This window comes from Trichosurus vulpecula, chromosome 2, assembly GCF_011100635.1.
Source record: "Trichosurus vulpecula isolate mTriVul1 chromosome 2, mTriVul1.pri, whole genome shotgun sequence".
Lineage (NCBI taxonomy): Eukaryota > Metazoa > Chordata > Mammalia > Diprotodontia > Phalangeridae > Trichosurus > Trichosurus vulpecula.
Genome location: NC_050574.1, coordinates 88793486 through 88807921, shown reverse-complemented (window position 1 = coordinate 88807921; position 14436 = coordinate 88793486). Strand labels below are relative to the sequence as shown.

Here is a 14436-nt window from a genome sequence, read left to right as displayed (position 1 = left end):
TGCTAACACTTAATCAAATCCTGGCCCCTCCCACTTAAATGCATTAGTCAAAGCCTCAAATGTACCCCTTGTCATCTGTCTGCTGTAATTATCTATTCCTCAGAGGCACTGCTTGGGCATTACTTCATCCATAAAGACTACCCTGACCACCCACCCAAAATGACCTCTTATTCCTCCCTTATCTACTGGGACCACTCTTTATTTGCATACATGTGCCCACACTAGTCCTTCTAGGCAATCTCCTTTAGGGCAGAAAACCTAAATCTGCATTGAATTGAACTGAATGACAAGCTAGGAAAGCTGGGACAAATGGCTTAACTTGGGCAAGTCATTAAAGTTTCAGACTCCCCAGTTGTCGAATGGGGGTAATATTTACATTGCCTACCTCCAAGGGCTACATGAAGGTTCAATGAGGATGTCTGTCAGCACCTCGAGAAAGTCAAATCCATCAGAAGAGTGGGCTACTGTTCTTGTTCTTATCTGCAGCTGAGCTTGGGAAAGTGCATTAGAACTGGCCTCCTTGGGGATTCCAGCCTAGTCCTCTACTTCTGCTGCAGCCAACAACCAGGACCTGGGTAGCCTGGACTCGTATCTGCTCAGTAGAAAGACTTTTCCAATGACTGTTCACGCCCATTTTCTCATCTGTTTCTCACAATAGCCCTAGGAGGGAGGCAGCTCTCAGAGCAAGGACTTGGGTTCTAGTCCCAACTCTGTCATTGACTTGCTATATGATTTCAGGCAAGTCCCTTTCTTCTGCCTCAAACCACTTTTGGGCCTCAGTTTCCTTCCCTGGAAAATGAAAAGGTTGAACCTGACAATCCCCAAGGATCTTTTTAGCTTAAACTTCTACAATCAATCATTGCTACTGCTCTTTATGAATACCTCTGGGAGACATTCAAGTTGGATAGATCTATTACTTCCCTCCCAAATTATTTTGGCCTAGTAGTCAATTTTAGCTATCTAGACTCTTCCTGCTCATTACCATAAAGCACTGAGAATAGGTTCTATTGATAATGGTAACAACTGTCACTTAGATAAGGCCTTACCTTCATTATATCATTGGACCTTCATAACAGTTCCATTTGGTAGGTAAACTTCATTCTCTCTGTTTTACAGGTGAAAGAACTAAGGCTCAGGGACATCATGTAAACTGACTGAGATCAGAGAGTCAGTTTTCCTTGCTCTTAGTGCAGGTTTCTTTCTATCTCACCTGAGGCCTCAAATGCAAACCCCTCCCCTGCTCTCTGGCACTGGTCCCACATGTAGTACTTGAGGCTAAGCACCTATTGCCGTGCTCTTAAGAGAGTTAGCACTTAATAAATGTTTGCTGACTGAATAAACCAATAAACAGCCCACTCGCCTGCACTGAACTGAACTGAATAACAAGCTAGGAAAGCTGGGACAATAACTTGGGCAAGTCATTGAAGTTTCAGTCCTTAGAAAACAAGGCCAAACCCATCCTTCCCCCCACCTGGGAACTAAAGCACAACACACACTGGGCATTTACTTACCTGAATAACAAGTTAATCCCAAAGAGGGTGAACATCACAGCCATGTAGCCAACGATTCCAGTGGCATAGCTGATTTTGTATATTAGCAAGAACCACTTATAAACCAGCCTAGAAAGAAAACATGGGGAAGGGAGAATCAATACAGCCAAGTTATCAAAATCTCTTCCAATTTTCTTCCCAAAGCCAAACACCATTAAAAGAAGTCCTAAGGTGACCCACTGCTTTAGATAGGTTTGTTTATCCTGAGGCAGTGGCAGGCTGCTCAGTCCTGAACAAATAGAACTGTGAATTCTAGAGAAGGTTACTTCCCTTAAGTTAGTTGAGACTTGCCAGGACCAGAGGTAGGAGGAGATAATTTCCCCTTTTAAATGTCATGGGGCAGGTCTCTGACATCTGGAACAGCAAGAACTACTGGGTACTCAGGCCGATCCATGTAGCATATCCTCTCCACAGGACCATCCTCTTTTCTTCCGGAACTTTAGTAAGATAGTGAAACAGGCCTAACCATTTCAATGCCATACTGCTCTGTTGGGGTCCTGAGGTTAGCTTCAAGGTCTCCCTATCCCTAGGGCTGTTTCTTAATGAAGATACTTTGAAAAATTCCATCATAACTGTTCTGGATGTTTTTGGAAGACAGAATGGTACAGTGGTGAGATTACTTGTCTTGGACCTGACTTTGAGTTCAGGTACAAAGCAGTGTGATATAAAAGAAAGAATACTGGCCTTAGAGTCAGAAAACCACCTGGGTATGGGTCCAGATGAGACTCTTACTAGATGAGCAAGTCACTCCTACCTGCCCTATACCTTGGAGTTTCCTCAACTGTAAAACTGAATTCAAAATACTTGCATAACCTTCCTCAATGTTTTGCTATGAAGTGAACTATAAACCTTAACATACTAAAAAAATGTGTTATTATTTCTATCACCCTGGGGCAGGGATGGAATATCCTTCATATATCCTGAGCTTTCCTTAATGGTTTCCTATGGCTCTTTCATCCACATAATTGTCCAAAGCTTAAGTTTTACATACACTCTAGCTAAGGAAGGGAAAAGCCTGGAGAACCAAAGAGAAAAGCTATCCATTGCCCTGGTGACCAAGAAGTCACTGGAGTGGGTGGAGGGTAAAAAAACAAAACAAAACAAAAACAGGGTGCAATGAAGAGGAAAACAGGCTTCTTAGACAAGTAGGAAGTAGATGTGATGAGAGAAGGCTGGGTTCAAAAGGCTGGATAGAAAGACACAAGACCAAGGGATCTGTCTCATGATAACCTCATGCTGTACACTGGCAATTTTGCCAACCCATAGATAATGTTTATTCCTCTATACCCCATAGCAGAAAAATACTTTACAGCACCCTAACTGGCTGGTCTAAGGGTAAGGCTGCTACTGTGAATGATGCAGAGTTGTGACCCTATGGTCACAGCCCAGGAAGGAGGCTGGCCAACTCTTTTTTTTTTTTTTTAAAAAGGGTTGGCAGAGGAAAAGACAGAAGTAAAAGGAGAACAGAATGACCTTACCACTTCCCACAAAGAAGGAGTTAGCAAGGAATGCAGAGGATGGAGGCCCTACGTGAGGGATCTCAATGGATCAAGCCATGCTCACTTATCAGAAACATGGGGATCCTAGGGCCCCAAAATCAAATCTTCAAATCTGGGATCACATATTATTTAAGTGTGAGAAGAGAACAGAGACAAGGTGGATACCTCAGGCCAGAGCCCAGACTGCTTCTCTATTATTAAATAGCTACCTGACCCATGGAAAGACATTTAACTTCTAATTTATTAAACCCCCTAGCCCCACCCCCAGCATTTATTGTGCATCTACTGTGTGCTAGGCACTATGCTAAAATGCTGTGTGGTATGTTAGGAGTTGACATTTACTTCACAAAGTGGTAGTAAGAATGCTAGATCAGGGGGACATCATGACACAGAACTAAACCTGACATTTTACAGGAGAGAACTCAAGGAATTCAGATACCTTGCCCAAGGTCACATATCTAATAACTGGCACAGCCAGGACTTGAAAGCCACTTCCTTTAGGCTCCCAGACCAAAGCTTTTTCCATTACACCAAGACTAGAGCTATATTTGTGATTAAAGGGCCAATATCGCTCACAATATCCTTGTGAAAAACATGGGGAGATTTGAGCTGGATGATAGTAAAATCAGAGGGACTTGTAACTGATAGAAAAATTGGACCTAAAGAGTAATTGATGTCAGCCTGGAGGGAAGTCTCAAGCAGCAGCTTCTCGAGATCTGTCTCAGACAACTTTTCTCATCAACAATCCAAACAGTGGTGTTGATGACATGCCTGAGGAGAGCCATGAGAGAACAGTATTAAGAAAACTGAGAGAAGAAAAGGTGTCTAACAAGTAGAAAAGTATCAGTGTCAAGGATGAGCACTGAAAATAGTCTAATTCAGCAATTAACAGACCACGGTTAATTTTATTAGATTAGACAGACAACAAACTGCAGTTGAGGCTGGGGACTGGGGAACGGAGGAGTCCTGGGGTGTGGCGAGGAATACCGGGGGTGAAGTGAGTTAACATTCTAAGAGCAATAAATATCTGTAATCGCTTGTAGTTTGGGAGGCCATTTTGTTTTGTTTGGAATTTGATGGTTCACATGAACTGCAAGCTCAAAAGCAGCTGAATTTCTGGTAGTGGCCAAAGTAAGGAGTCTATAAATGACAAAATTTTAGATATGTGGAGAGCAAAATTTCATGAAACCCTTGGTGAAAATCCCCTGGCCCATCCCCTTGGAGAAGCACTGTGTGAAGACACTGGGCTTCTGGGCCAGATGATGTGGACTCATGAAAGATGCTCTCTTACAATCTCCTTACTCATTCCTATCAATTCCCCATTAGCCACTTCCGCACTGTTTTTTCCACTCTAACATTCTCTTTGGCGGAGTGAACAGAAGCAAAACAAGAATTAGGCAAAATTATCTTCCCTCTGTCATCGATTATCAGTGTTCCAACCACTGCTAGTTATACTCCTAACATAGCTTAAAAAAAATTTGTTGTTCTTAGATTTTCTTGTTCATTTCAATTCAATCTGAGCTTTGACTCAGGTATTCCTGACGCTATTTTTACAGACTTAAGTCAGATTTTTACATTTATCCTGCTACCTGCCATACATTTAATTTTCTGTACATGTCTTATAAATTCTCTATGAATCCTCATCCACAACTTCCATTTTTCCTCCAAATCAGAATTGTTTCCCTTTGTGGCTTCAGACCTTCCTTCTTGAGGGCTTTCCGTGTCTCCTGAACTGACCTCCCTTACAGAATTTTAGTCCCTTCGATCCACTTTTCCTTTCTCTCAAACCTTTGAAATCTGCTTTCCCAAAATCTAGGGGAATGGCAAACTAAGCCTGGCTTCTCTCTCTCTCCCTCTGGTTTTATTTTTATTATTATTTTTTAACATTCATTTTTTTTTTTGCCTCTCCTCATCATAAACCTTAACTAAGAGGGAGTAGTTATTGTCAAAATGTATCCATTATTTCTACCCCAGAAACCAGTTCTTTCCTATAAGTGAAAATCAGATGTAAAATAGAATTCTCTTTCTGGTTCCTGTATATTTTGAAGCCCATCTAGACCAATTCATATCTGAAAAAGTGTTCCTTTCACAACAAACTTTACAAGCAATCACTCAAACTCATCTTGCAGTTCTACAGTGATGGAGAGCTCACTACTTGTCCACTTTGCCCCTGCCTCAAGGAAACCCAATCCCATGTTTGGGCATTCAGTCAAACCCTTTCATTTTGAAGATGAGTCATTTTTAGCCACATTTTGCTTGACCACAGGAATTACAAACTTGAAATGGACTTCTAATGGTAAAATACCCAGTAGGGCAGCATGATCTCTGAAAGCTCCAGGCTGCAATGACTAATCAGAGACCTAAGTATCCTACCAGGCCTTATAAGGCAGAGGAGTGAATTATACTTAGGTAATTCTTCTGTAAATGAAAGATGGGGAAATGGTGAAGAGTAGGGTGGCATTCTAGATAGGGCTGCCTCCACTATGCTATGATTCTATCACCCAATGTGTCCCCATTGCCCTGCTCCCCTGCCATAATTCTTACCTTGGGGTTGTCTGCACCAAAGGTTTGCGTGTGGCTCGGAAAGTAACAAAGGCGGTAACAGTAGAGAACAGGACCCAGATCACTAGGAACCTCCACCAGTGTAGCTTCACTGTGAAATAGAGGGGGACAACCCACATCTGAAAGAGGGTCACCATCTGAAACACAAACACAATGATGATAACAAAAGCTTACATGTATAAAGTCTTCATGTTAGAAAGCCCTTCTTCATTTATCACCTCTCTTCAACAGATATTTATTAAGCATCAACTGTGTGCAGTGCACTCACTATGTTAGGTACTGGGGGAATTGTACAGTTTGACTAACATATAGAGCTCATAGGCAGGCAGGGTTAATATGAAAAATACATAAACACAGAAAGATAAATGGCTAAGTACATAAGGGAAAGGCAGACAAAGTGTTAGGTGAGAAACAATGAGACAGCAAGTAAGTAAGAACAAAGTGAAAAGCGCAGAGAACAAAAGAAAACGGACAAGAAAGCAAAGATGGACAGCTCTGAACACAATGTGTTGTAATTGTTATAGGCTCTTTCTTGAAATGGAAATTTATTGCTGTATATTTTGAATCCTTTTTTACATTCTGCTATGCACATAGCAATGTTTTTTTCTTTTGTATTTAAGTTTATGTTTCTTTTTCTTGTTGTATATTTAAATTTTAGTATTTAAGTCTAAAATAAAAAAAATAAAAGCTTGTTCATTGACAGATTGATTATAGTACCCCCCTCACTAGTCCGTAAAGATCTAGTGATCTAATAATGAACGTAAAGCATTCTGAAAACCTTCAAGTGTAATATTATTATTATGAAAGTAAGAATTTCAACAGACAATCACAACATCACAAGACTTATACGAAAACCAGGTTTATTATAAGAGAAATGAATATGCACGTGGAACCCAAAGAGTTCACAATCCTTACAGAAGTTTGCGTAGTTATGACAGTACAACAAAAGGAGGAAGAGAAAACATGAAGGGGTGTGCCATGGGGGGATGGGACAAAACCCCTCCTGAAGAGGAGGAGCAAGGTGATGGTATTCTTTTCCCTTGGTAACCACTAGACTATGAAGATAGGAGGGTCTGCTTATCTGCAAAGGACCCCAGCTACACAAGCATTTTCCCAGCCTGGCACAGACTGCTTGGTGCCTGTCTTACCTCCCAAGGACACACAGGGAATCCAGCTTGGGGTGCAAATGACAAATAATGTCAGCTAGGGAGTAGGGGGCCTTTGTCCTCCTCCTGCATGCTCTGGGTCCAGTATTTTTGGAAAATATGGCAACTCAAAAAGACAAGTTCAGGGGACCCCTTAACAGCCCTTAACAAAAGAGAGTTGGCTTTGGAGTCAGAGGACTTTGGTTTGAATCCCAACACTGTCACATGCTGCCTGCGTGACCTTGGGGTCACTCCCTGGGCTTATGGTTCTTTACCCAGAAAAATGAGGAGATTGGAGTAGATGGGCTCTGAAGTTTTGTTCAGCTATATATCTATAATCTTATGACAAAATGACCTCTGTGATCTATTCCAACTCTAGATCTGCGAACTTACAACATTCCAAGTATAGAGAATGATATGAACTGAAGGCACAAAAATGGTGAGGTCTGGTCTGGCTGAATGATTCTTGGATGCAGTGTGAGATGAGGCTGCACAAGGAGGGAGGCACCAGACTGTGCAGGACCTCGAATGACAGGTGCATTGTGAAAAAAGGAGTGACATTAGATATGTATTTAAGGAAGATTAATAGGAGGGAAGATTGTGGAGGATACCCAGAATGCTGACCTAAGGAGTTTATACTTTATTAAGTAGGCAGTATAATACTTATTCTCTGGGGCAGGAGTGTTTCATTTTCTGTCTTTGTATCACCAGTGCCTAGCAGAGTGCCTTAATGTCTGTTAAATTGAATTTAATGGGCAGTAAAGAGTCATTGCACAGTTCTGAGAAAGAAGTAACAGCCACAAATAAAATAGAAGGAGTTATGAAAAGGGCAGATTAGAGTTAAAGAGATTCAACAGCTTCCTTTTTCAAAGCTCAGCTCCAAAGCCACCTTCAACTGAGTGAAAAGCTAAAAGCTTCTTTAGGGTTCTTGATCTCAAAGCTCACTACAGCATTTTTAAAACAGGACACATACTACAACAGATTGTGGGAGAACTGTTCATAGCCAAGCAAAGCATGTCCTACTTGAGGATGTTTCTGTTCTTCTGGCCTCTGGACAGTTTTTCAAAGTAATATAACTAACAGAGTAACAGAGAAGTCATGGTGTTCTCCCCTGTTCTTAGGACCTGAAGGTGAAACAGCACTGAAGACAAAAGCTACAAGCTCACAGCACATGCTTCCAAGATGGAAACTCAGGATGCAAGAGGAAGGAGAGCAAAGCAAAAAGATGAGCGTGCCCTGGTGGCCTTAAAGATAGATTCGATTCACAACCAGAATCAATGACATGATTATGAATAGGTCTCTCCTACAACATAAGTGAAACAAAGTAATGGATTTTCCTAGTTCTAAGTGCTCTTGTTCAGTGAATAGCTTTCAACTCTGAAATTTTAAAGCTGTTAAAAAAGCAACCAAATTCCCTCGAGAGTTTTAAGCAAGAAATTCTCCAACCCATTTTTATACAGCAAACGCTGTTGTGATCATCACTCCTCCATTCAAAAAACCTTCAGTGATGCTGATAGCTTTATATATCACTAGGAGGTTGGATCCTCACAACGATCCTGTGAGGTAGGTGATGTTATCACTCCCGTTTTATAGACAAAGAAAAACTGAGGCTGAGAAAGGTTAAATAAATAACTTGATCAGGGTGACAAAACTAGTAAAGTATGAGGCCAAATTTGAACTCAGGACTTCCTGACTCCAAATCTAATACTATTCACTGCACTACCTAGCTGCCTCGGGGTTCCTCATTGTCTCTCAGAGTCTAACTCTCTGATACTAGAACCCTCAAGGTTCCAGAATCTAGGGGCACACTATTTTTCCAGCTTTCTCATACTACCATTCACGTACATGACACTCCAGCCAAAATGCCCCCAGATGGAGAGGCAGCATGGCATAGCGAATAGTTACCCTGGGGTCAAGAAGACCTGAATTCAAATCATGCCTCAGACACTAAGTGCTTTGTTTCCTTATTTGTAAAATGAGAAGGCTGGACTCAAAGATCTCTCAGATCTCTTCTACTCTGAGTCTATGGTCTTACCTTATTCTCTCCTCTTTCAACGTCTAAAATTAAGTTCCCCTCTTTCAGGCCCCTCACATCTATTGATGTGTTTCCCTCTCGCTCCCTCTGTTCCTTTGAGACCATTTCAGATGCATTCTCTCCATGAAGCCTTCTCTGATACTCTCTCTCACACACTCCTCTTGTGAAAGAGCTCTTCCTCCCCAAACTTCTCTAATAACCTTATAGAGCCCTCACATTTGCAGTTAATTTTCCCTTGAATCACAGCTGTTAAACTTCCATTCTAGTTACTCCCTAGCATCATCAATACAAGTATTAAATTATAGGCTCCCTAAAAATAGGGACTATCTCTATTTGTTGAAATTAAATATTCTTTCAAAGAAATTCAGAGATGCCCTGATGACATGTTGTAGAGCTCTGAGTCATGGGAGGCACAGTAGTATGAGAGAAAGAATGTTAGACTTGGAGTAAGAGAAAAGACTGGGCTAAATCCTAATTGTGATACTTACTACTTTTGTGACCCTGGGCAAATTACTTCATCTCTTTAGGCCTCGGTTCCCTCCTCCATCAAACCAGGCTACATTAACTGGCCGCTAAGAGCTCTTACAACTCTCTCCATGACCCTAAAATCCATGTTCTGGCAATGGTTCTGCCACCTACACTCTCTGTACCTCTGAGCATTCCCATCTCCTTTTTGAGCTTCAGTTTCCTCCTCACTGAACTAATGATCTCACATCACCTTAAACATTAACACTCTCTGACCTGGTGAATAGGCAGGGTTTAATAAAATTCATCAAAATGACTGAGAAAACATAAAGAAAAAGAAAGAATAAAGCAAAGGCAAAAAGAATAGATATCAAGGTTTGAGATGAAGTTAAACTCAAAGATGAGTTCAACTTTCAGATCTGCCTATGGCTAAGGTAAATGGTAGAGATACAGGCAAAAGAGAATTACCAGGGACTTTTAGTTGGCATACATTTGGCCAGCATACATTTAGAGAACTGTGTTCAATTCTAGAACTTAAGCTTTAGGAAGACTATGCCAAGCCAGAAAATGTCCAGCAGAGAGTGACCGGGACTGGGAAGGGACTGAAACCCAGATCACAAGAACATAAGATGATGAGGTGAAGGAACTGGAGCTATTTAAATCTGGAGATGAGACGGTATGTGGTTGGGAGTGGGGTAACAATCATTGTAGTTGAGGAACTGTCCTGCTTAGCCACTGAAGAGAGAACTAGAAAAAAAAGGGGTGAAAGAGAGAATTAGTGGGCAGTAGACTGAGATTAACTGGAAAGAAAAACTTCCTACAGAGAGTGCTCCCAAATTGTAATTGGCTGATAGTTACTGAACTCTTCATCACTCAAGGTCTTCAAGTTGATACTGGGGGTGGGGGGTGGGGTGGAAACCTTGCCTGGAATGATGTAGAAGGATTCCATGATTTAGACTGTATTGGATTCCAGCTCTGAGATTCTATCATTTTAACATGAAAAGTGAGCACATTAATCTCTCATCTGAGTATTTTCTCTATTTTCTTTGCTCTGAAAGTTTCACTTCTGTGTTATCACCGTTTAATTTAATAATCTCATTTTAGAAGCTTTACTGGAGAGCATTATTATAAGCTAACATTGTTGGTAACAAACTCAGAACCCCAAAAGATTCTCCTGACATCTGGTGGTAACAAATGAATATGCAGGTGCAGAATAGGGCAGCTTAGATTTATAAAGTGCTTTATAATTTACAAGCACATTCCTTATCAATATCTCATTTGAGCCTTACAAAAATCCTGTGAGGGAGATGAAGAGAAATTAAATCATTCTTTTTATTTGACAGATGAAGAAGCAGGATCCAAGAGGAAAGGATTTACTTATTTTTAGGTCACACAGCCAATAGGTTGAAGGGCCAGAATCTGATTCCAAATACAGTGTGCTTTCCATTACACCCTGCTGACTGTCTCACCACCAGAAGATACAATGTTGGTCAAAAGGCTGTAATGTACTGCACATAGGAGAAGGATTAGATTTGTTCTGCTTGGTCTCGGGGAGCAGAACTTGGACCAAAGGATTAAAGTCTGAGTGAAGAAAATTTCAGTTAGAAATAGAGAAGGGCTTGCAAACAATGACAGCAATTCGAGAGTAGAATAGATTGTTTTTGCAGATAAGGAATTCCCTACCACTAGACAGGTGTCTTCAAGTGCATTTGTGACCATGGACAAATCACTTAACTTCACTGGGCCTTGGGTTTCCTCATATGTAAAATAACTAGATCACCTCTAAGGTCAGTTCTCTAAATTTAGCACACAGTAGTCACTTAATGATTGTTAATTGATCCTAAGTGGATGTAGGTCTGGATGGTCACTTGTTAGGGGTACTGTAGAAGAGATTCTACCTAGATGGTCTGCTGTCTAGGTTCCTTCCTCACCTAGAATTTTCCATATTTACAAAGCACTCTGTACAAAGCACCGTACTCAGCTGGTAGGAAGCCAGGAGGAAGGAGGAAGATGTGGAGAAGTGGGTTGGATGTGGTGGTACTAAGATGACTAAGCGTGTTTTCTCCCTTCTAGGTACTGGAGAGACAGGGAAACTACACAAGGTAGTAAGTACCTAAATGAGTGATATAAATACTATGTGCTGCCAGAGTTCTCTGGTTGGAGAGATCAAAGTACACTTGAAAGTTCAAGGAAGACTTCCTGGAAGAGGAGAGAAGCAAGTCAAATCTTGAGGACTGGTAGGATTTCCCAACAGAAAGTTGCAATAAGGGCTGAGGAGGTGATAGTTCAAAATCCTATAATCAATGATGGAGTGTTGTGATGCTATCCACTGTGATGCAGTGCAGGGCAGGCATAGTTAGTAACAGCAATATTGTAACAGTGATCAACTGTGAACGATTTGGCTAACTGGATCAATACAATGATCCAAGACAAGACCCATAATGAAAAATGCTATCCACATCCAGAGAGAGAACTGATAAACTCTGAGTGCAAATTATACTTTTTTCACTTTCTTTATGTTTTTTGCTTTTTACTGTTTTGGTTTTTGCCACATGTATAATATGGGGCGGAGGGGGGGGGGGGGAAGAGAGAAGAAATATCGAATGGCAGAACTGAGCTTTGTGCCCAGGCCTTCTAACCCCAAATCCAGACCACTTTTTACCATTGCCTCTTCAAGTGTTCCAAACAATGTACCATCTTTCTTCCTAAGTCTGTAGAAAATGTTCTCTACTCTTACTTGCCTCCATCTCCTCTCCTTTCACTCACTTCTCAAACCTTTGTAGTCTGGCTTCCAAACTCTTTATCCAACTGAAAAGGCTTTCTCTAATACTGATAATCTTGAACAGATTGTAAGGCCCTTAAGGGCAGGGATTGTTTCATTGTTGTGCCATTATCCCCAACAGCACAATGTCTGCCCTATAGTTTGAACTTAGTAAATGCTTGTTAGTTGATTGGAAAAAAAAAATGAAAACCATCTCTCTCATAAGATCCGAAGATAAAAACAGGATGATGTTTTTACCCCCAAAGACTGCCACCCAGACATCTGCTCAGGTTCACAGCACTTTATACTTTTTATCTTCCAAGTGTATCAGGATTTTCTATTACTTTATCATTTCTATATCTTCGTAAAGTATGAAGCAGAGAGGAGATACCATTAACCTTGTTTGGCTGATGTGGAAACTGACGCCTGAGAGCTTAAAGTATTCTGTAGCAAAGATGGCAAACTGTGGTCCAAAGAGTGGTAATTAATGGATCCATGTCAAACTAAAGAGAGACAGAATGAACTGAGGATATTTAGCCAGGAAAAGAGTAGACTTGGGGGACAAAATAAGTATCTTAAAATAGCTTAAGGGCTATCATAAGGAAAATGGAGCCAACTTATAGTCTATGGTCCCAAAGGGCAGAATTAGGGCCAGTAGAAAGACACTTTAGGGATAATTTTTGGCTCTATATAAAGAACTTTTAAAGTGTACAACAATCTAATAGCTGGCTTATAAAACAGGAAGCTCCTTGTCACTGGAAGTGTTCAACAAGTGACTATGACCTCCTCTGGAGTGCACAGGCTAAATACCTAAACTAGATGATGACCTGTAAGGCCCCTGACAATTCTAAGGATTTTTTTAATTACCCTAGCATAGGTTAGGAATAGGTCTTACTAAGGGCAGACAGGTAGGCCAGAGGTCCTTTGGGGCACAAAGAAATAAAGGATTTTATATCAGAGGATTAGTTTTAGTTTTCTTTAATACTTTAAATATTTAGGATTTTACTTTTATAGATACTTCTACTCTACCACCATTGGTTAATTTTATTACTTCAGGAAAATTATCTATAAGTGAGACAGTCAAATCATTATGAAACTTGGTAATGACATCCCTGCCATAGAGGCCACCTTTGGGAGGGTAAAAGACGCCTGTGAGCCACGGGCAATCCCAGACTATTCAATACCCTCTGTTATCTGTGAGTCTTCTTCTGTTGGCCCAATTCTAGTTTCTTCTGTTTGGCTGAATGCACTGACATTTTCACCTCAATGGATAGGAAGGGAGCTAATCAACACACTGTCTGGTAGGTAAAGAAACCAGCATTTGGTGATATAGGGTAGGAACTAAGGAAAGCATTCCATGGTGGTAAGAGCACTTGGTGAAAACATGAATAAGAGATGAAATTAGAGTATGAAACTCCAGGACAGCACAGTCACAGCTTCCTACTATTGCTATCACTTCTACCACACTGACCTTAAAAGAATCATGTCCATGACAGCAATAGCCTTACAGCTTTCTCAACTTTTCAAAAGATAAGCTTGTTAGAGGTAGTATGGTGTAGTGGATAAAGAGCTCGCTTTGGAGTCAGAAAGACAGGGTTCAAGACTCAGTTCTGATAAATTCTGCTTTTTCGACCCTGGGCAAGTTACTTAACCTTATTTTCTCAGGCAACTATCAAAAAAGCGTAACAATTGCCAAGCAGATGCCAAGTTGCATTGATAGAGGGAGTTTCCTCACCAGAAATTTTCTACACCAGTGAAATCATAGGAACAGTTAAAAAAAATTTTTTTTGACATGCTTTGCTGACAATTTTATCAGATACTTTGCTTTTAAGCCAACAGAAACCTCAAACAGATGTATGCATAGCTGACACTATCACTGCCATATCCTGGATCCTATAATTCTGTGTGATTGTGCCTTGTGCTGACTCTTTAGACATAGTGTGCATGAATGTGGGAGGCAAGCACTGTCTCCCTTACTTACAACTGTCAGTGGTACCCACATGGATCTTTTCTAACTTGAGCAAACTAACAAGTTTATTTGTTTAGGCTGGGCATCACTGAGCCAAGCAGAGAGGCTCTATCTCAGTAAGTCTAAAGATAAAAGGCCACCAGCAAAGGCCAGAATCTCCTCACATAGCCTTATGTTCGCTCCTAGGGCCATGTTGAATCTTAACACTGAGGTCACTTTGGTCTTGACAAAGATGGTAACAATCACCTTCCTTCAATCTACAAGTCGGAGCCACCAAAAAGAAGGCTGGTGAGCTAACTGTAGGGGTTGGGTTCCAAAGCTTGCAATATCCTAACTTTGCAAGTGTGACAAGAAGCAAATCAGAATACCTGCTCCCATTCCTACAGTACTTGAAGGTGTATTACAAAGTGGTTTTCTTCACAACAATCCTGTGAGGTATTGCTATCTCAT

General features: G+C 40.9%; 1 protein-coding gene across 1 annotated transcript in view; it reads right to left on the bottom strand.

The window, feature by feature from the left end:
* The window catches only part of RNF121 (ring finger protein 121), a 95816-nt gene that overhangs the window by 34347 nt on the left and 47033 nt on the right, over window positions 1-14436 (bottom strand). The window contains exons 4-5 of the mRNA XM_036747366.1: window positions 5594-5748; window positions 1512-1619 (exon numbers count right to left, since the gene is read on the bottom strand). Coding sequence (XP_036603261.1) covers window positions 1512-1619; window positions 5594-5748 — 263 coding nt within the window. The remainder of the gene's footprint in view (window positions 1-1511; window positions 1620-5593; window positions 5749-14436) is intronic.